General features: G+C 34.7%; 1 protein-coding gene and 1 long non-coding RNA gene across 20 annotated transcripts in view; one reads left to right on the top strand and one right to left on the bottom strand.

The window, feature by feature from the left end:
* Positions 1-18,673, bottom strand: part of LOC144317346 (uncharacterized) — a 55,955-nt gene extending 37,282 nt beyond the window's left edge. The window contains exons 1-2 of the long non-coding RNA XR_013383308.1: positions 18,456-18,673; positions 15,297-15,476 (exon numbers count right to left, since the gene is read on the bottom strand). This is a non-coding gene — a long non-coding RNA (uncharacterized LOC144317346). The remainder of the gene's footprint in view (positions 1-15,296; positions 15,477-18,455) is intronic.
* The window catches only part of MLIP (muscular LMNA interacting protein), a 256,011-nt gene that overhangs the window by 204,510 nt on the left and 28,651 nt on the right, over positions 1-22,850 (top strand). For 16 of the 19 annotated variants that reach the window (XM_077903611.1, XM_077903598.1, XM_077903604.1 and 13 more), the window contains 2 exons: positions 121-249; positions 15,656-15,862. In XM_077903611.1, the coding sequence (XP_077759737.1) occupies positions 121-249; positions 15,656-15,862 (336 nt within the window). Of the gene's footprint in view, positions 1-120; positions 250-2,140; positions 3,577-15,655; positions 15,863-22,850 lie in introns of those variants that run through there. The other 3 variants (XM_077903609.1, XM_077903612.1, XM_077903610.1) reach the window with 2 other exon arrangements.

Here is a 22,850-nt window from a genome sequence, read left to right as displayed (position 1 = left end):
TTTAAAATTTAAAAAATTATACATTTTTGTGAGAACGTTTAAATGACAATAATACCATATTCATTCATTTTAATGGTATTTATTTCTTTATTTTAAAATTTTTATCTAATGTTCATGAAGACTAAGCCTGGAGTGATTCGCCCAGTACCTGTAAAATCCAAAATATTACTGAAAAAAGAGGAGGAAGTCTATGAGCCCAACCCTTTCAGTAAATACCTGGAAGATAATAGTGACTTCTTTTCTGAGCAGGTGAGCATACATAAAAGAAAATCTTCAATATTTTGATAAATAACTGTATAAAATATGGAGATGCCTCTATGAATATAGTATGTATAAGAAAACGTTCATTTAATTGGAATATCCTTAGTAATAAAAAAGATCAATTTTTGCATAATAAAAAGAGATTCACATATTCCCAGGATGATATTTTGTTTGAAGTATTTCAAATAAAAAAAAATCTACCTAATGCTGGTATTGTTTAGGGAACCAAGACACTACTCTCCATAAAGAAAGACTTTGTTTTCTTGGTTGGATGGTTCATATAGGTGTTGCCTTCTTATTTCTAAAGTCCTGCTTTAATTTGAAGAGATGCAATATTTTAGATTCGGTATTAGTACATTTAGCAAAAGATCTATTGTATGGATGCATTGCAACATGGTAGAGATGATATGAACCCCTGGATTGAGCAGTAATATTTTGGGGATGGGGTTTAAGATATTTTAAGACTTTGTTGATCATTTAGTTTATACATAAAAAAGGTGTACTGTCTTCCTTTTATATACCCTATACATTGGAGGAGGTATAATGGGAGGTTGTTGATGGTGCTTTATAAGCTATTTGGGAAACATATGAAAATACACATTTATGTTATATAAAAGTCCATATTATTTCAGAGAGAAACTTTGCATCTCTATTTGTCCTACTGAGATGCAGCAAATAGGCACGGATTATGTATTTTATATCTCAAATACTATTACATGGATAAACAATATAAGCAATCCAGAAACCTTTATGATACAACCAAAGCATGTAAAATCACCACCCTTGGTAATCATTAATAAAATAAACTTAAGAAAGAATATAAGATGATATACTGCTTTTAAATTTTACTTTGAAAATGATAACCAAGGATATTCTTTTAAAAATTACATTTGCATTTGTGAATCATAGGGAATATCTTATCTGCCACATATTAACTCTATAACATCTCTCTTCATTTTCTTCGTGTATAAAATGAGGCATTCGGATCGGGTACTTTCTGAGGATTCTTCCATTTAAAAAATCTGGGTTCCTTAAAATAAAAGATTAACTGTGACTAGGTCAGAAGTCACTGTGTAGCCTTGTAAATGTTCATCACAAATACTTTCTCATGATTTGCTATAGTTTTTATCTATATAATGGAGATGATATGATTTTGATAAGTTAAACATTTTTAGAAGGCACTAATATCATTGAATTAATTCCATTTTATAGAATAAAATGTAGTCCCCAATTTAAATCAAATAGAGAAATTCTACTGATTTATAAAACTGTATTCACTAATTCCACATGTAACAGAAATAAAAAAATTTCTGTTAGGAAAACATATTTTCATCATCAACAAAAAAACACTTATTAAGTATCTACTGCTTTGTGACACAGATACTTTAGAGGCTTTATATGACATTTTAGAATGTATGGGATCATTATAAAAATAATGTAGTTAAATGACAAAATGCAAACAGCTAAAATAAACTTTATGTACTATCCATGTAATTTATATTCTTCAAAATATGCTTTCATGCTGTAAAATAACAATTTTGTTCTCTGATATTAATACAATTTCAAATGTATGCATTTTACTTTAAACAGAATTCATTGTAAAATATCAAGTTATATATTTATCCCAATTTACTGTCCTCCAAAATGATAAATTCCATTTTCAAGTATAAAAAATTCTTGTCATTAAAAGGAATTGCCACTTCTTTGCACTGCTTTTCCTGACTAGACAGCAAGTTTAAAGCTCTGTTTATATATAATACAGACCTGTATTTGTGGAAAATTTGAACTCTTTTGTAAATATGGAGATGCCATATTGTATTTATATATTTTGTCAATCAATTTATTCTTGTTTATATTTCACCTTTTATGTGGAACACAGGAAGTAAAAGGAGTCTGCAGACTGTCAGGATTGAAAGAAGTCTAGCATACTACTTAAAAGTGAATTCGAAACATTTCTTGGTCTTACTCATTAACCTTGCATGAGAGGGAAAATATAATAGAAACTTGAGGATCACTGCACACTGGGCAAGTACATGTACTATCAACTGGTCTCTTTATATTGAGTTCTAACTACCATCTTAGTGTGTCCAGAATCTACAAGAGAGAAAGACTTCAAAGACACTTCGCAAGTGTAGAGGCTTAGATCTACTTAAAATATAAATTGAGTAATAACAGTTGATAATCTCAGTGCTGCTACCTCATCAGAACTTGAATAGAAGAGAGTATACTCAAATTCACTAGTCGCTATTGTATTCTCCTCTGCTGCTGCCACAGAATAAATTGAATGGTTCCAAACTCAGTTGATCTCACCCACCCATGTAATGGAAAATTCTTTAGCCAGACACTTGGGCCAAATTGAAGCAGCTCACATTCACAAATCTGCCTTGTACTGGGGACAGTTCCACATGACAGGAGATGTTGGATGGAATTGTTAAGTCAATAAATTTCTCCTAACAGCTTCACTGCCATAAAATATGATTTCAAAACTCTCTGTTACAAAATGTCAGACATTAAAGATGATGAGACCAGACGGAAATGTATTTACTGTAGCTTAAGAAGGTACAAGCAGGCAGCCTTTTGAACTGATAATGAACTGAAAATCTGCCTGGAGACAGCCTCTGAGTACTAAAAGCAAAGTTTGAAACCAAATATATAATCAAGTAATTGAGACTTATTAATCAGCAGCTTTTGCATCAAAATGGCATAGGCCAAGAAGCATCTGTCTATATTAGATGGATTTTGTAACAAAGACTCCTCAGAATGAAGTTTATGCTGTTTTGAAATTACCTTTAAAACCATTATTGTATCAATTTGTGGTCCTTTTGACTTACTGGAAAATATCCTCACTCTCCACATTTGGATTTAAAACTATTGTGATGTACTTTGAAGCATTCTCTATTGATGATCAAGGTCAGAGTTGGAAAGTAATTAACAGAATTGATTGGACAAATGGGCATCCAGAAGACATTGAGGCTTAGAAAATCAATTCACTGATGAGAGTGAAGATACTTTAAGAGCCCACTGATTTTTGGTTTGCCTGACTACTTGTGAGTTGGCAAAATATATTGATTGTTTTGTGCTCATTTAGTGTATTTAATTAGATAAAGGTGATTTCTTCATTTAAGATCCTCGATTTAATATAAGAAGCGATTATTAATCTCAAGTATATAAAATGTTACATAAAATATTCTCTCTCATTCTTTATAAATTTGTAATCAAACCCATAATATTAAATGTCATTTTCTTCTGAAAATCTTAATGAAATGTATAAAAAGAAAGTATTTAGACAGAATTAAAGAGGAAATATTGTAATTTCATCTGATTTTCCTGGAATCATTTTTTCCTTTCTCTTTCTCTCTCTTTCTTTCTTTCTTTCCTTTCTTTCTTTCTTTCTTTCTTTCTTTCTTTCTTTCTTTCTTTCTTTCTTCTTTCTTTTCTTTCTTTCTTTCTTTCTTTCTTTCTTTCTTTCTTTCTTTCTTTCTTTCTTTCTTTCTTTCTTTCTTTCTTTCTTTCTTTCTTTCTTTCTTTCTTTCTTTCTTTCTTTCTTTCTTCTTTCTTTTGAGAAATAACACTTCCTAGCATTTATGCCTCCTGAATTTTATTTTCCTTTTAACTTGCTTCAGTAAGCAAAAGAACATGTTTTTTGTGAAAATGACCATTTAGTGAATTTCCTTCACACCATTTCACAGAGAGCATAAAAAGATAATTATGGGGAATTTTCTTTTTTGTAGTATTTTCAGTCTTTCTTTTCTTTTGATTTTCCGTAGACATCTGACTTTTCTACCAAATTCTCTGTTTGACGTTCAACTTTGATGATTATATGGGTGACTTTCAGATTTCTATCTCATTATTCCTCGTTAGATTTCTACTGTGACCTTCACCTTTTCTTCCTTGTGTCACGCACATGTTAATATTACAGAGCAAGTACTCACCTTTGTCATAGGTGAAACTGACAATACTGCCTTCTATTCTGAATGACTTCTGGCTTTGCCATAAATTGCTGCTGTTTCAACAATTGTTTCTCAGTCAAGATGGTTCATTCTCTTTTGTCATAAAATTATCTTTTATCATTGCTAACCATTTATTAAGAAATATTTTTCAACTTAAAATGTTTAGCCTTTTTAGGTCTAGAGTTAATTAAGTGGGTTGCCAAATTGTTTTAAGGAGAGAAAACTGAAATGCCTTGTGTTACATTTCTTTTGAAAGGGTTAAGCCCAAAGATTTGGTTTCTCTACATTTTACCAGGTTGTTTTTTGTTTATTCAAGTAATGAAATCTTTGTGAGTTTTTTCTTCTTTCCTTTTGTCTTCATCCCTCCCTTCCTCCCTTTTCTTTTCTTCCTCCCTCCTTCCCTTCTTCCCTCTATATGTAATAGGTAATAATTGATCATAAACAGGAAATATATCACATGTAATAGATAGTTTATCATCAACATAATAAACTGTTTTTTCAATTGTCATATAGAGGCAAAATTTGCTTTTTCTCTAGAGTATAATCAAATGGTATTAACCTTTTCAAAGTTAAGATTTCATGTCTCCTTTTTTCCTTTTTTCTGTTTTTTCTTTTCTTCTTTCTTTCTTTCTTTTTCTTTTCTTTTTTTTTGCATAAGCTTTCTCTTGATTTTGTGTAATTATTGAGGTTGATTGGAACTTGCAATTTTCTGTTGCAGTTATCTTCATGCTATGGGAAACTTACTTTCCTGTCCCCCTTCCCTTGACTTACATAGGGTTAAAGTACTGAACAGATTCTTACTTGGTCTAAAATATCAAAATCTTAAGAAGACCCATTGCCACTTGCATTATATTAGATTGAATTATTCTAATAATTCTAAAAATTAGTTAAACAACTGAATTCTAATAATTAGCTAAGCTCTGAGGCATTAGTTACTTAACAAATATTTGGTAGATCTGTGGTATCCAACATCCAACCCTACCCTAATCTATGAGGCAACAATGATGATCTGAACATTTTATGCAAATATGTTCTTCTTCAATGCTTTGTTAGCTCATGATGTTCTTATCTCTGTTTAAGAGGAATGGCACTGCCATATTTAGAAGCTCTCATGTAAATTATGCTCGAGTTTTAAGATAAGGTCTTGCTAAAATCAAATATTCTATATTAATTTCTTCTGAAAAGTATTAAACAGAATGTCAAAAGGGAGAAGGTAGCTGTGTAAAAATTCTTTAAGTAATATCCAGAGTAAATGTTATTTAGAGATTAGAAAGTTTTATGTGTTGGCAAGGAAAAAAGATACATTCTTATATTTTTACTTCACAGAAGTCTTTATCCCATACTTCTTTTTGAACTCTGAGTCAAGGTCAGCCTGTAAATAGAACTGTAGATAGTAACAATCACATGTCTTTGGCATGGTTTTGTCATATGGCATGTAAGAGAGTTTTGGTAAAACTAGTGTTCCTGTCCCAGGACATTGTCTACAGTACTCCCCTTTCTCCCTCTTTATACAGTTTCAATTCTACAACTGCCTTAAAATGATTTATAATTATTAATAATGTTTATGGAAAAAAACTGAAAAAAATTAAAAACCGTGGACTCAAAATGGTGTCATTTAGAGTTCTCAAACCTGTGCTTAATACATAATTGATTTGAACTTTCAACCTTCCCCAGAAATGTAGTCTTATCTTGTCAGTCAAGAATTTTTCTATATGTGTCAATGAGGGCCTCCTGGGTCTTCTCTACCCACCAAAGAAGGAAGAGGTAATAATAATCTGCATTATAAGAAACTTGGCTTTTCCCTCTCAAAGGCCACCTGCCCTGGAATAATCCTTTTTTTTTTTTTCTAATAATGTTCTTGCTCCACCCTTCTATAAAACCTTCTATTTTGTCTAACTCCTTGGAGCTTTCTTCTACTTACTAGGTGAGGTGCTGCCTGGTTCATGAATCATTTAATAAAGCCGACTAAATCTTTAAATTTACTTGATTGAATTTTGTTATTTAACAAATACATATTCTTAGGAAATGCAGAGAGGCTTGTGATTTTTCTCTACTGAAAAATTTTGTTTGATCCATGAGAAGAGCAATCAAGGTAGAATGTATAGAGGAGGACACAATAAAAGTTGAATGTATTATTTGAACATAAATGCTAAGACCGATGTGTTTGAACCATGTTATATTCTCTAAGCATTGGGGAGATTGTTACTTATTTTACAGCGTGGGTGAGATTAGACAGACTTTGATGACAAATATAAAGGTCACAGCAAGATATAGAAACCCGAAGATGAGTTATGTGGAGAGAGTTGGAAACCTCTTTTCTGTGATCCTGTATAAAATAACTTAAGGTCGGAAATTTAGGCAGAGAAAACAACAAATCCAAATGAAAAAAGCAACCAAAAGAATGCATAGGAGGGAATGAAGCAGAGAGATAAAACTGGTAAAGAAACTGGTTTTTGAATTCCAATACAGAGCCAAAGACAGCCTGAGAAGTCCAGCTCTTGGAAAACTCAACCTACTGGTGAAGCAGGTCATTTACAGTAAATATATGGGAAAAAGAAAATGATGTATGGAATACATTACACATGTGCAAAAGTGTAGTTATCTTCATTTCAAAGGCTGCATGGAAAGGAAGGTCTGTAAATTTGTAAATTCAAAATCAGTGATTCCTTAGAGGCTGGAGAGCTGGCAGGTTTTTAGACTCTTTTGAACTAATATTCTAATCTCCAAATATGGACAATCCTAAGAGAAATTTAATCTCTTGCAGCCAGGCCATCCAAATATCAATTTGTCTTATGGACCTTTAGGTGTTTAATATGTTTTTTGCCTTTGCTTTTCCTTGAAAATAGAAAATTGCATTTGGCATGGAAATAAACAACTCACCAGGGACTGAATTGTCAGTTAACTTTATCTGGTAGAGTTGAGAGGCTTAACATATTTTACCTGTTCAAATAAAAGCAAGCCTGTATGATAGTCATACAATTGGGTAAATTCAGAAAAATAGAGGGTTTTTTTTTTTTTTTCAATCTTTGACTAATCCATTTCCAGGAAATGTTAGGCAATCATGAATTGCATTTGGTGGAAAGACTGGCCTTCTGCAGGGTATTGTAGGGTCAGGCTATTCTCACCTTCCAATTTTAGAACCCTTATCCAGGCAGGATCTAATGACTTCATCTACGCTGAGGTGTAATTGAACCAAAGGAAAACTAGAGCGGCTTGGTTTTGTGGAAACAACTCTGAAGTCTGGATCATATCATGCAAGTGTGATTAACTAGCTCTACCCTGTGCATTTGTGAATTGTGAACCTCATCCATGAAGCGTGGGAATTGGGCTAGCCCAGTGGTTCTCAACTGGGGTGAAGTTGGCCCAAACGTTATTGGTTGTCATAACTGGGAATGCCACTGGCATCTAGTGGGTAGAGGCTTGAATGCTACTAAACATCCTACAATATACAAGACAGTCTCCCACAACAAAGAATTATCTAGCCTGAAATGCCAGTAGTGCTGGAGCTGAGATATCCTGGACTAGACCATTTCTTGGCTCTCTTCCAGCTCCAAGAATACTATGACTAATGATGCTCAATGCTACCCTTACCAAGGGCATTGCAATTCAACCAACAATGACTAGGTATCTTCTTTTCCCTATTTGATTTATACAAAGGAGGTAAGTAAGCCTCCATTTATGAGGTTTCCCATGTACCATGTAGCCTCTACCTATACCCCTGTTTATTAAAGGGCATGTGTTTTCATTGGCTCTAGATATTTCAGCAAAGTTATGGCTTCCCTATCGTCTTGTACATTTCACCCTCATTCTTGTATTTCCCTAATTGTTAGGTTTCAAGAGAATCAACTAAAAAAACATTTTAAAGAGAAAATTTTTTTAATATCAGGCAGTCTGTCTGAAAAATGCATGCTGTTGGATGAAGTCATTCCTGATACTGGGACTTATAGCATATCTGCAAAATGAGGGTATTGTACAAAATACTTTTGATGGTGCCCTCTTACCCTGAAATTCTGTGTTTATGTTTTTAAATACCATCAGAATATAATAATAAATATTATTATTAAATATTTAAATATTACTGGATGATATTTATCATCCTTAGATGATTCACAAAAGGAAAAAAAAAGAGCAAGTATTATTACTCAGGTCATATGTTTGGAGAGACAAAGTTTTGTAACCTACCGTGTAGGTCAAAATCATAACAAATAGTTGTGGCATGTGGCCCCATCCTAGCGGTGCTATGGTTTCCTGATGTTCCTGATGGATGGTGTTGCTGCTTCCCTCCATGCTCACACCTTTCTCTCTATTCCTAGCATTCATCCCTTTAACATTCGTGCCAGGCTCTGCAACACACATGGGTAACTCTACTGGAAATGGAGCAGACATTATCCTTGCCCTCGTGAAACTTAGCTACTAGTGAGTTCTACCTATTTTGGACCAGAAAGAGTAACTTTCTGTTACTCTTAACCTTCTTTGTAATCCGTACTTCGTCATGTGAAACTGTTCACTACACACTCAGGCACACACCATGGCCTGGTCCGCCTGTCCTCTGATCCACTAAGGGATCTACTGTGATTACTGGTTCCTGGAGTCTTTGATTCTTCTGCTTCCCACAAAGGAGAGAAACCTTCTGATGGAATGCGATAGAAAGAACGTGGATTCTCTGTGAGCCTAGGAACTCTGAACTTCAATTTCACCCTAGAAAAAAAATGGGGCTACTAATCCTATTTCTAATAGTACTCATATTAATACTCATTCATGGTTACACAAAACAGTCATTGCAGAGGAACATTGGAAACTTTATAGGGAATACACATTTGAAATGTTTGTTGTTATTATGTCCTTTAAAATCACTATAATTTTGGAAGCAAGAAGTTTACTCCTTGCTAAAGGGTAACCAAATATGTTCTCCTCCCCACTGTTAGAAGACACAGAAATCTCTTTTCTATGTTGCTTTTTTGACTTTTTCAGTATAAGTTGCTCCTCTCTACCAAATATATGTTGGTTGGCAACCTAAGAAAAAAATTAAACTATGTGTATAGAAAAACATAAAACAGCATTTTAACTCTCTAGTACCCACTGTGATTGATTATGAAATATTTTCTCTTTCTTCTCCCTTGAGCACATCGCCATCACTATATCTTCACAGTGTCATCTGCTCTGTGAGGTTTGCTGTTAGACCATCACAAACATTAAATAACCCAAAGCCTATCTTGAAAATTGTATTTTAATCATTTAAAAACTTTTTCGGGTTAAAGGGATTTGAAAAAGCTAAGCATATGCTATCTCTTTTCATACTTCAGATGTTTGCATTTTTTGATTCAAACAAGGATTTGAAATAGGTTAAGTGTGGCTTTAAGTATGTCTCTTTCTAAAATGCATATGGATTCTTCAGAATTAGGGCTGATAAACAAAAAGTTATGCCATATGCTCAAAATTAAGAGACCTACTTTATCTTGGCTTGATCTTTGTAGAGAGTAGATGATTACAATCTCTTCTTGGTAATTTGGGTTTTCTGTGATGGTATCTGTAAAATGTTGATATGCCTTTGGCTGAAGGAGTCACTGGGTATGAAATACCCAGTAACGGTTCTTGACTTCATGAACAGAGTTTTGTTTTCAACCTGAAACTGTAGCACAAATGCTGTAATTCTGATTTTAAATTGCTGTAAGCTCCAGACAGGAAAGGAAGTTGAAAAGAAGTGCTGCATTTTGAAAGTAAGTGTTGTTCTACCAAAGAGGTAGAAGAAGGGAGAGAGGATGGGGTTAAAGCTCCAGTAATTTCACCTGGTGGTGCTCTGAGTTTCCAGAGGCACAAATCACTGCATGGTATGAAGTGGGGACAGTGGGAGCAAAGAGAAAGTGGATTTTCACCCTTTACTTCCAAACCACGGGAAGGGGCTAACTTTAAAATGCCAGGATGGAACAAAAGAGTCTCAGATGTGCAGGCTTTAATGAAAAGAGCCCACAGTACCTTAAAATGCCCTTTGGTGTTGCAGTGAAAACAGCTTTTGAAGTTAAATAGTTTGACTTGATGGCTGAGCAGAAAGTTGGCTTTTTCTAGAGTGGTGAATGCAGCCAAAAGGACTATAGCATTAATTTTCTGATGTCTCTGTTAATACTTAATTTTGCAGTATCTCCAGCTCTCTTAATGAACAGAGATAAATTAATTTATTCTCTGCATACTGTCTGCTAAATTTTCTCTAATGAACAAAGGTATTATTTGCATCATAAATTCTGGTGTTTTTTAAGTTTTTCAGGATAGGATATTATAATTAACTGAAATAATCCCTTTTTAAAAATCAAGATCCTAAGTAAAGCTTATTTTATTTTGAAAAATTTGTCCTAAGTATTTTTATATTGAAAAAGACAATTCTCAAGTAAGTAAAAAGCACTAAAAGCATTTTCTTAGAAATAACTATGTTAACACTTCTTACTGATAGAAACATGTATGAGACAATTTTATGACCCCTGTCCTTCCCTCAAAAACTAGAACATTAGAAGATTTATCCATTGGATGCAAAAGCAGGGTATACAATGCTTATTTCCAGGAGTCACTTAGCATAGTGATCTCCAAAGTAGTATCTACCAACCTCAAGATAATTCATGGGGGTGGTGGTGGGGTGCAGGTCAGACATAAAGATTTTATTTTTTTTTAAATCCAAAATAGGGTTCACAAACTGTTATCTGTGGGCCAGATCTGATCCACATATAAAAAATGTTTTATTGGCACACAACTATGCCCATTCATTATGTATTGTCTAAGGCTGTTTTCATGCTACCAAAGTAATTGTGACAGACATATGATTTATAACACCTATTATATATACTAAATGGACCTTCACAGGAGAAGTTGGCCACCTCCTGACTTAAAATTATAAGAGATGTTTTAAGCTTTGCTGATTTATATGGGTTTACATTGTTGTCTTTGTAAGTATCAGTGCTAGACAGTCATAACTCATATATATTTCAAGTGAGATTTCTTGGGAAAGTGTCAGCTCTCTAGTTTGGTTCAGAGAGCCCTCAGTTGGCTTGGCCCAGTCAGACATATGATTTATCACATTAACTATTTTTAATTAAATGAAAATAATCCTCATAAAATAAGTGACTTTGTTTCAAAAAATCTCCTGCAAAATAATCTGGATTGAATATACCACTACTAATATCAGGATAAATAGCAAGAAATGTCAGTAATGATGTAATGCCTATACCTAATATAAGCTTGTTAACTGTCATATTGTTAATTCATTATTAATATTAATATATCTATCCCTAATTTATCATTTTACCTTGAGTCTTAGTAATTGTATTATGGTATCTTAAGATATATTTACAAAGTAGGCATCCAGAACTTGCAGATGCTGTGCAATTTCAGCAATGTTTAAAGATATAAAAAAATAAAATAAAGATATAAAGTACTCAAAATTATACTGTTTAAAGTTTTGCTGAAGTAAATGATAAATGTCTCTTTGAGGAATATTCATAAAGTAAAAATTAAATACCCAATTTAATTGGAAATAAATATGTTCTTCCTGCTGTACACTATAAAGTAATATATAGAAAACAATAGAATGATGAACTGAATTTCAACCCTTTGTATTAGATACTATTACAAAGTGCATTGAAAAAATCTGGATATTTTAAACACAAAAGTAGTGAGCAAATTACACTATACTGCAGTTTCATTTTGCAGTTAGATCAAAATACAGATTTAAAGATAGTCTTAGTATATGGCATTTGTGTTCTAAATATGAAATATACAAAAAGTGACATTTGAGGACTTAAAGGAGAAATAAGTCAGAGAAAACTTAGTCTCTAAAGTAAGCAACTTCTTTATAATAAAATTACAGTTCTATGGGAAAATTGTGAAGGTAAAATCAGCAGTAGAATATATAAAAAATTTGTGGGTGTGAGATTGAAATTACATCAACATCCTTAGATAAACTCTGATAATAAAGAAGATGTAGATGTGTGCATACCTGCACACACTATACAGAGAGAAGGCCTGTTACATATATTACATTTAAATATAGTCAAGATTACTTCATACCGTGATAGAAACATAGGGATAACGCTATGTTTGTGTGTATCTTTATAAAAATGAGATAGAGAAGGACCAAGAATATCTTTGGAATCATTTGGAAGTTTTCAAGTCATCTTCTGGCAAGGTATTTTAAAGTGACAAACTGCTGGACGCATTATGACTAATTTGGCTTTCCTTGCCACCTATATATTGAAAAATGTGCTCTTCAACAAATTTTTGATTAAAAAGTAAATTCAAAATAAAATTTCTACCTGGAAGAAAAAAAAAGAAAAAAAAACTATTTTTTATTAGAATACAGTCAAAATAGTTCTTGGAAGAAAAACTTATGACTCTAAATATGGTTAATGAATAAGTAAGAGAATAAAAATAAGTGAATTAAGTATTTGATTTGGAAAATTTAAGAATGATAAAATATCCTGCACATAAGGAAAGCAAGGGAAATGAATTCATAAGAATTGACAAAAGAAAACTGGAAAACAGAAAAGCTGTAGAAATCATAAATATTAAATGTTTTGAAAAATACGTATAAAATAGTAGCAGTGTAATCACACTGTTACAGTGTAAAATACTTTCAAAATTCTGAATGAAATTATTCTGCAACTTAGAATCCTATGTCTAAAAAAATTAAATGTGAGGGCAGAACAAAATTTTCAACATGCAAAGGTCAAAAGTTTTCTTCCAATACTTCATTTCCCCCGAAGAAACTCCTTTAGGTTCTGGTAAGATATGAGAGAGAATCAAGAAAGATGTGGCATATTGGAAACAGGAGATAGAACATAAGAGATAGGCAAAGAAAATTTCCAAGATGATGGTAAAGAGAATCACAGCCTAATGACTTACATGAAACATAGAAGACAAATAGCATAGATTGGAACAGGAGCCTCAGATGACGTATATGTTAAGGCTGCCACCACCAAGAATTCTTTCACCTTTGCACTGTACTATCAACCAATGTGATTATCAACCAATGTGATCCTGGCCAGGATTCTTAGCTCTCTATGACCTGTCCAAGTGCCCCTCCCGGCTGAGCTCCTGGAATAGCTGGTATCATCTGACCCTACAGAAGTGTTCAGACTTGACCAACTCTTGAGAGATGGAGGTTGGCTACAGTGAGCATAGAAACATAAGACATTTCCTGTCTAATCCATTAGGATTTAGCTCTGCTGGATTCTCCCATCTAGGGAACCTGTTACTTCCCTGGATCACTATAGGTCTGGCTTCTGACATCTTCACAATGGGTTCTTGAACCCTCCAAAAAAAGCTGGAACTGGATCACTAACCAAGGACTGTTCTTCTTGCCATTTTCTCTCACCTTTTCCTAAGCACTCTCAACTCTCAATAATAACGCTGCCTTTTTCTTACACAGGTAGTTGTGTTTGCTACTCGGTTTTCAGATAATTGCTTCCCACGCTGATTAAGAAATGTGATGAGTTGCTGATAAAAAAAAAAAATGAAATAGTTGATTGAAAAATAAAACAAAGTTAGAATACATTTCAATCTAAAAGCCACCTTTAATGGGCAAATAGTACAAGTGTTCCCTTAAAGTTGCATAATAACGTGACTATCATTTAATAATGTTAGTGGTATTGGCTAACCAAATTAGACAAAAGAAAGGAATAAAAAGTATGAGAACTGACAAAGAGGAGGTAAATTTATCATACCACTAGGAATTTGATATTTTGGGTGATACACCTGGAGCTTCTAAGAAAATTAACTGAATGGCAATTACATCTGTGAGATAATTCAGTAATATGTATTGGCAGGAAATCCAAAACTTTCAGATACTGACATAGAGATATTCCTTCCAAAGCTGTTGTTAAGTGGGGGAAAAATACAAATAAGATGCAGAATGTTGTAAATAGGATGGTATCTTCTTTTTTTTATAATAGTGTGTACTTGCAGTGTGCATGTGTAAAGTTATCTGTATTTGCTTGATATGTAAAATCAACACTTGCAGCAAACAAGAAATTAATTAGTTACTATTTCAAGGTACCGAGGCTTGTAACCTCATGTTGACTAACTCCAAAGACCTAGAATTATAATTTTCTAGCCTGCTTAAATTTTCTGAGTTTTAAATCTTAATACTTTTTTAAAAAGGAAAAGATATCTACTGATACAGCAAACACATTCAATGTACACGTTAGAAAACCAATCAGTGGCTTAAAAATACATGGTATTGGTAAAATGAATTAAACTTACAATAAACAATATTAAGCATACAGTTTTAAAGTTGAATTTACTTGCTTGCTAAATATAATTTTGAGCAATGTGTACTATTTTGAATTAAATTTCCATTTCACACAAAACCAAATATATTAATTCAATGCTTATGGAGCAGAGAAAGAATAGAATACAGTATTTAACTCACAGAAAATATTATATTCCTCTGAGATTTCAATAATGTATTAAGGATGTACTATAGTGGCATTGTACATAACTCTGAGGTCACAAAGGTGAATAAAGCAGGTTTCATTTTATAAGATTCATGCCCTGAGGGGGTCTTACAGATAATCACTGTCGATCTATTTCCTTACAATAAGAATTTCAGAAATATGAGAAGTGGTGTATCTGCAAAAAAGTAGACCTATCTTTCATAGATATGTACATATACAGGCCCTTTCTGCAGACTTTCTTTGTAGGCTTGATGTTTTCCACTCTTGTGCCTTTCTTGCCCCAATTCCTGGCCTCATCCTGTGGGTCTTACTTCCTCTAAGTCTTTCGCCTTCATCCACCTTCCAGGTGAAAGACCCACCCTAAAGGCCTCATTCCCTCTCCTCTCTACACATGAACTTATCTGGGCACTGTATCCAGTTTCTCTCCAACACACTGCCTGGAACTGAAGACCTCTTCCATTCTTTCCAGACTCACCTCTCCCTCATCCCTTGCCCATACTCAGCCCAACTTGACAACTTACTGTACTGTGGATTAAACCAATGCTTTTGCCCCTGCTGCTTGGACACTGATCTCACTACAATGGCCACCTGTCTCCCCTGTTTCTTCTGCACCAAATCTCAAGCACTCTTAATTTCCACTGTCACTTACCTCTTCAATGAAGACTTTTCTAATGTCGTCCTATTACCTTTGGGATGAGCTCTCTCCTCCCTTAAACATTTCTCCTCTCAATACGTTCAAAAATAACAACCTTGACACACTTTAGGAGACACTGCAGGTGCTTGATTCATACTGCAGAAGAGGCTGGAAGAGGGAGACTGATGGGAATTACTGAAAGAAATAAACAATACACCATGAAAGCAGGTGTCTTGTAAGGGGCCCAAGTATGAGGAAAGGTTTCCTTCTTATTTCTAAGAGATTCTGACATAACATCTATAATATTTAATTTAATTCCAAGTGAGCTTGACTTTTGTCTACTAAAATGCTCTTTATACCTTTCTTCTTCCCAGGATGTAACAGTTCCTCCCAAGCCTCTTTCTCTCCACCCATTATATCAGACTAGACTCTGTCCTCCTGCTAAGTCCCTGCTGCCTCCACAGACCCTCTCACAGGCTGACTGTCTTACCCCAGGACCCTTCAGCCATTTGTCCTCCTTCTCACTGAGTGATGAACAGGGGAATTCTCACACCCTGTTTAGTGGCAACACGTATAATAAGGTGAGAATTCCCTGAGGAGGTGGGAATTGTTCTGTGCTGTGAACTGTCTTTATGCCTAATTTTTGAAACTTAAGCATTGAGGAAACATATATATTAAGAATATTAAATATTTGTGTTAAATCCCACAAACTTACAAAAAGATAGTTAATTAACCTTGAGAAGTTATTAAATACATATTTTTGCTTTCAAAGTCATTTCCTGATTTGTATTCCTCATTGTTTCATGTTCTAATCCTAAGGTGGAAAACCCGAGAAATTTTCCAAAACCTTACAAGATATCATTATTAATTTATCTGCTAGTCTCAGTTCAGCATTCCTTAAAAAGCTTCTTTAAATTATAGTGCCTTATTAAGGAGGCACTTGCTGCTGCAGGCAACGAGCAAAGAAATACTTAGAATTGCTACAAGTATCTATAAAATAGTGTTAACATCTCATTTTATTTTATTTTATTTTTTATTTGAGTATTGTTGGCACAATGTTACATTAGGTGTACAAGTCAGTGATTCAGTAAAGTTTATACCTTATGCTATTAACATTTTATTTTAAAATGTGTCTATCTGCCTCATAATGTATAATGATGGGATATGTAAAATGAAGTGTTCATTACCCTAAAGAAAACATATATTATATGTATTACATATTTTAATATATATTGTTTTAATATTTTTATTATATTTTTACATTTATAATATAATTTAAATGTTTAATATATTATAGATTTTTACTCTAATATAAACATGATGTATATTTTAAGTGAAAATCATATTTATATTATAATAATATAATATAATTTAAATTATATTTATATTTGGCTTTGGAATGCAATTATACATGTTCTATCAGAAGCAAGCAATCAATAATACCACATAAGACTTATGTAAGAGTGCCCCTTGTTCTTCTGAGCATTACTGTAAGGACAACTTGGCTATTATGGACTCAGGTTCAGAAAATTTCACAAAAGAATTGATTAGTTAAGCTCAACCTACCATTAACATTTTTTTTTGGTAAAACTCAAAATCTTGTTTAAAAATATTTATTTTGCAAATCCTCTGTATCTAATGGAATACACTTCTGTACTTGGAAACCAATAAAGGCCCGAATCAATATGCTCCAGAATGTAGTTGTACAACGTCGGTTGAGCCCTAAAATGTTTTTTTTGAGGAGATGCTCATGAACTCAGTCTAAAGACAGTAATCTAAAAAGTGAACATTATTACATGAAGAATATTTTACTTTTCAATTTAATAGCATCTATCATGACTGAATGACCAACTCTGAATTAAGCCTTTAAAATATCCATTGAGGGGATCCCTGGGTGGCGCAGAGGTTTGGCGCCTGCCTTTGGCCCAGGGCGCGATCTTGGAGACCCGGAATCGAATCCCACGTCGGGCTCCCGGTTCATGGAGCCTGCTTCTCCCTCTGCCTGTGTCTCTGCCTCTCTCTCTCTCTCTCTCTCTCCCTCTCTCTCTCTGTGACTATCATAAATAAATAAAAATTAAAACAAATAAAATAAAATAAAATATCCATTGAGGGGATCCCTGGGTGGCTAGGATTGAGTCCCACGTCAGGCTCCCGGCATGGAGCCTGCTTCTCTCTCCTCCTGTGTCTCTGCCTCTTTCTCTCTGTGTCTAATAAAAATAAATAAATAAATAAATAAATAAATAAATAAATAAATAAATATTTAAAAAAATAAATAAAAATAAAAAAAATAATAAAATATCCATTTTCTGCAAACAATGTTTTTGGGCAAAGTTCAGGATGACATTCTTATGACCTTTGTTTCTTACTCTTGGTTTAGAAAAAAAGCATTTCAGGGAAAGTATAATATTTTAGGGGATTTTATATTATTTGAAATTCTTCCTGATTTAACCTTTGCCAAAATATATAAAATCCATTTAGTTCCTAAATTGATGATTCTGAAAATAACATACACATATTCTTATAAATTACCATCTATGATAGGATTATAATTGTGTTTCATAAATATCAATTTCATTAAGTAGTTCTTTCTTTTAATATTTTTGTGGTGTTTTCTAGAACCAGCCAGCATTCACAGAGGTTCAAGGACAGAGTTAGTATTTCATCCACTTTTTTTTTTTTTTTTAAGATTTTATTTATTTATTTTTGAGAGACAGAGACAGAGAGAGAGAGGCAGAGACACAGGCAGAGGAGGAGCAGGCTCCATGCAGGGAGCCTGATGTGGGACTAGATCCCTGGACTCCAGGATCATGCCCGGGGCCGAAGGCAGGCACCAAACTGCTGAGCCACCTAGGGATCCCCCTTTCATTCATATTTTAATCTGTACTTGGTCAGGCTGTGAAGAACAAGTGATTTGAGGTGGGACAATTATTTTCAGTTTATACAATCTTCATATTAGATTTTGTCTTGCATGGTCAGAGATTTATTGATACTGAATAAAGAAACATTCACATCAGAAATAATAATAATAGTAATGTAAGACAATATTTCTTAATGGAAGAATCAGAAAATTCAATAGTTTTGAACTTAAATTGCTACCATGAAAATATACAGATTACTCAATTTGATATCTACATCTACAAATCTTATATTATAAATATAGGACCAGTAGCATACCGGATTTCAAGACTTGTCTTTTTCACTTGAAATAGCTTCTTGTCTGGAATTGTAAACCATAATCTGCTCTCTAAATTAACTTCTCTCCAGTACCCTAATGTCATTGCCAGACCTGGTTTACAGCTTTACCTACTAGGCTCATTTCCAAATTCAAATCTTCCCATAATTCCCTCTGGAGAGCCACACTGAACTTGACTTAACTGTCTTTAACAGTCCCTCATCACCTGGGGCTACAGAATGTGTTTAACAGGTTTTATAATTCTTCTGTTGAATCTGTAGTGTGTGCTCATTTTTTTCTGAATCTTCATCAGACTCTGAGTTTCCTATACCTTTACCTTAATCTCTACTTTTTTCTCTTACTTTCAAGATAGAGCTCTATCTTATAATGTCATATCATACATGATGATGCACAGGTACTTTCCTTTTCATCTTGTAAAAAATCATGAGATCCTCTTTTTCTCCAGGTCTCTTTCTTTAATCCTTCAAAGTAATATAGCCTCTTGGTTAAGAGCACGATGTCTCTAGACAGTCGGTCTAAATTCATTTCTTGATCCCCCACTCCTTCCAGATGGTGATGTTGGGTAAGACATTTAGGCTTTGCATGCCTCCATTTATTCACCTTTAAAAATGAGGGTGATAAGAGCACCCAATTTACTAGAGTATTATGACATTAAGAAGTATTAATATGTACAAAGCACTTAGAATAGTGCCTGGAACATAATAAGAACAATATAAGAGTTAGATTTAATTTTTTTTATTTTTAAATTTTATTTATTTATTCTTGAGAGACACAGAGAGGCAGAGACATAGGCAGAGGGAGTAGCAGGCTCCCTGCAGTGAGCCCAAGGCAGGACTCCATCCCAGGACCCTGGGATCATGACCTGAGCCAAAGGCAGACACTCAACTGCTGAGCCACCCAGGTTTCCCCCCAGCACAGTTTTGAGTCTTCATTTGTCCTTTTTAATGTTGAACCCCTCCTCTTTTCAGAAACCTCAAAAAGAAAAAAAATCACATAAAAACAAGATAAAATGAACTCATCTCCATCTTTTTGCTTGATAGTGCCACAAGCCTAGTAATTCCGAGACTTTCTTGCTCTCAAAGTGATCAATAGCCATTATCTCCATTCTCCCTCTATACTCAGGCTTTAACCCATTCTTGAAAGCATTCTGTCTTTTTGCTTCAACCACTCTATTGAGATTGCTCTCTTGAGGTAAAATGCTTGTCAGAGAACTCAGCTGAATGCTCTCAGTCCAATGTGTCTTTTATCCCTTGCAGCAATTGGCACAGTTGATCATACACTCTTGGGTCTTCCTTTTTGCCCTGCTCTGACTCCCTGACTGCTCCTTCTTTTTTGGGGGGGGGAAGGGGTAGACATTTCTTCCTCTACCTCTTCTTTCTAATTGCCTCCCAGCAGGTACTCACTCCCTCACAGACTTCTGTGATGATCTTAGTACTGATCATTCTCAAATCCACAGCTCCAACTCTGTTTCTCCTCTGAGACCTAGTTTTATAACTTTAGCTGCTCACTTCTCAGTTCCCCTAGGATGTCACGTTGTCACCTCAAACTTGCCATTCATTTTCCCTCCAACTAGTTCTGTTCTGGATCCTGTACTCCTGTCATTAATAACATAGTTCTCAGTCCTCAAACTCACACTTGGTGCAGCTATTATGCTTTTTCTGTTTTTTCCTCAATAGTTATTCATCAGGTTGAATGGATTCTTCTTTTGTTATGCCTGTCATGTTGTTATCTCTCACTACTCTTTATTATTATTCTACTTTACTTAAACCAATCCACTTATTTTTCCTCCAGGCATGCCTTGAGAATTTCTTACTGTTTAACTTGCTCATGCATTCTCCTCATATAAAATATCTTCCTGCTTTTCACCTTACTTATGCAAAGCAAACCATTCTCATCCTTTCAGACCTACTCAAATTATCCCTGTTCCTCTGCGAAATTTCCCCTTTCAGTATTTCATGCATATTACAAGTTCTCTGGTTATGTATTTGGTGAGATTATCCTAGTGTCTATCTAGGGAGTGACATGCTTAATATGATATTTTTCACATTGTAGGTATAGCAATAAATCTGTGTTTGTGATGAACAAATCCTAAAATGACCCAGGTTATTCACCAAGAGCCCATGCTTGACTAGGATTATTTCTACCTTATGTAGGAGCTAAATAGAGTCAATTTATAGTTTTATCAGTACATTTGATACAGTTTTAGTCATTTGGAGAAGCTCACTTTTTCTTGCATTGCATGAAATTTCCCGTGAGCTTATGGAGTGCTTGATTGAGCATAGGAGCATAGGTAGGGTGGGGATGGGGAGGCAGGAGGCACTAATCTTTGCTATATGTGGGCTCTGCTATCCACCATGGTGTCCTCAGTCCTATCGGGTATATGACCATCAATCAGACAATACACTGCTACATTCTACTTTCTTCCCCTACATGGCATGCCCTGATTGGCTCTAGGTTGGCTACTTCTGAGCCCCTTGAGCACACGTGGGAGAACATAGTTACCTACATGTTGGGAGCAGGTCAATTCTGTGAGGTCCTCTCAGGACCATCAACTGAGATACTCTACATGTCCTTCATCACTCTTCTTTTCCTGCCCCCTTACTTGTAGGAAACTCTAGGAGTCTAACCTTATGAATTTGCCTACCTGATAAAATTTATTTGTAGCCCTGAAATCACTGCAGTTTTATGGTCATTTGCAGACATGGGAAAAAGAGTGGAAAGTGTGATTGGCCTATGTACATGTTCCCAGCTGAGATGATCAAGGTGATGTTCTGCTTTCTCTTTGAGCACTCATGCTGCAAGCATTCATTCTTTTCATTGTCTGTCTAGTACCACATGTTTTAACTTTCTGTGCTTTTTGTTTGTGATTTCACTATTTCAAATGGCCTCTTAGGCAGAGTGCTGAAGTTCTGTCTGGTGCTCTAAACACAAGAGGGCTGCAGTGTACCTCACAAAAAAGATACATGTCCAGTAGGCTTCCTTTAGGCATGAGCTAACAGTGCTGAGTTAACAGTGCTGTTGGACATAGGTTCAATTTTAATGGACCAATAATATATATTAAGGTGTCTTTAAAAAGAAAGACACATTAAACAAAACTATGTAAGATGATTAAGTTCTGGACTCACAGGAACTTAATCTTCTATTTTTCATCTTGGAGCAATGGTTCAGGACTGGCTGACTCCATGTTTGCAGTGACTTTATAGAACATAATGAACAGTGAATAATGAGAATCAATTATACCTTTGTTTTGATTTTACTGGAAAGAGGATTCGTATACAAGTAGTTAATTGGGAGGTGGTTCCAGGACACACCATTGAAGGAAGTGGGGAACTGGAGAAGATGTCTAATAAAGGGTGTATCATCAAGTGAGTTACCATGTGGCAAATTAGGGTTTGAGTTTACTGAGGAATTCCAGGAGTGAATGCAGAAAAGTCAGAGGTGGGCAATCTGAAGTGGGGATTGGGGATGGGGGGTGGGACTCCTGCTAGTTTTTGTTTAAGGTCTGTGCTTGGGGGAGAGGAGCATAAACAGAAAGAGCCCTCAGACAAAGATAAGCCTTGTGAAATTCACAGGCTGCTAGTAAAATGTCAAGGCCTGAGATGACATAGAGTAATTTGTATCACATATACTCACGACTTTTATGTGTTTGATCTAACTTTGAGGTTCAGGATCCTGCAAATCAAAACTTTGGCTAGAAGAACACTTTATTTTGAACATATTATGCCCTGAATATGTAAAATGGCTGAAACAATAAAGGATACAGAGGAATTATAGGTGCAGGTTGGGAGAATTATAGGGCTGGAGAGGGTGGGGATACTATCTTAAAACTGTATCTCATTCAGAGTCATTTTGATGTAAGAAAGATGTTAGGGTTTGAAGCCAATGGCCAAGAAAAAATTCTTGAGACATCTTTGGTGCAAAGGGTGGTTTTATTAAAGCACAGGGATAGGACGCGTGGGTAGAAAGAGGAGCACTGGGTTCATGAGTAGTGGCCCATTATATACTATCAACTTGGGAGGTGGTTAAGGATAGTTTAAGTCTCTAAAGAATTTTAGAAACAAGTTTCCAGGACCTTGGGTGGGGGGGGAGGGCTAGCTATTTTTAGGAAAAGGTCATTTATTACTGTCTAATAAGACTTTAGTCATGGGACCCTTCAGACATATATGAGTGGGCCATATGCTTGGAAGATGATTGCCAGCATTTATCTGGGGGGTTTAGAGATAAAAGGAAGCTTCCAAAGGAATTTTTATATGTTAAAGTAGACTTATTGGATCCTAGGAGTTGGGCTAAAATTGCCTTTTGCCCTTAGCAAAGTTTTAACATTGAGGCAGTTGAGTCCCTAGAGGAAGGTCACTCTGCCTGTTTCAAGGACTTGT

The sequence above is a fragment of the Canis aureus genome, chromosome 7, assembly GCF_053574225.1.
Source record: "Canis aureus isolate CA01 chromosome 7, VMU_Caureus_v.1.0, whole genome shotgun sequence".
Classification (NCBI taxonomy): domain Eukaryota; kingdom Metazoa; phylum Chordata; class Mammalia; order Carnivora; family Canidae; genus Canis; species Canis aureus.
This window is presented reverse-complemented; position numbering and strand designations above follow the sequence as displayed.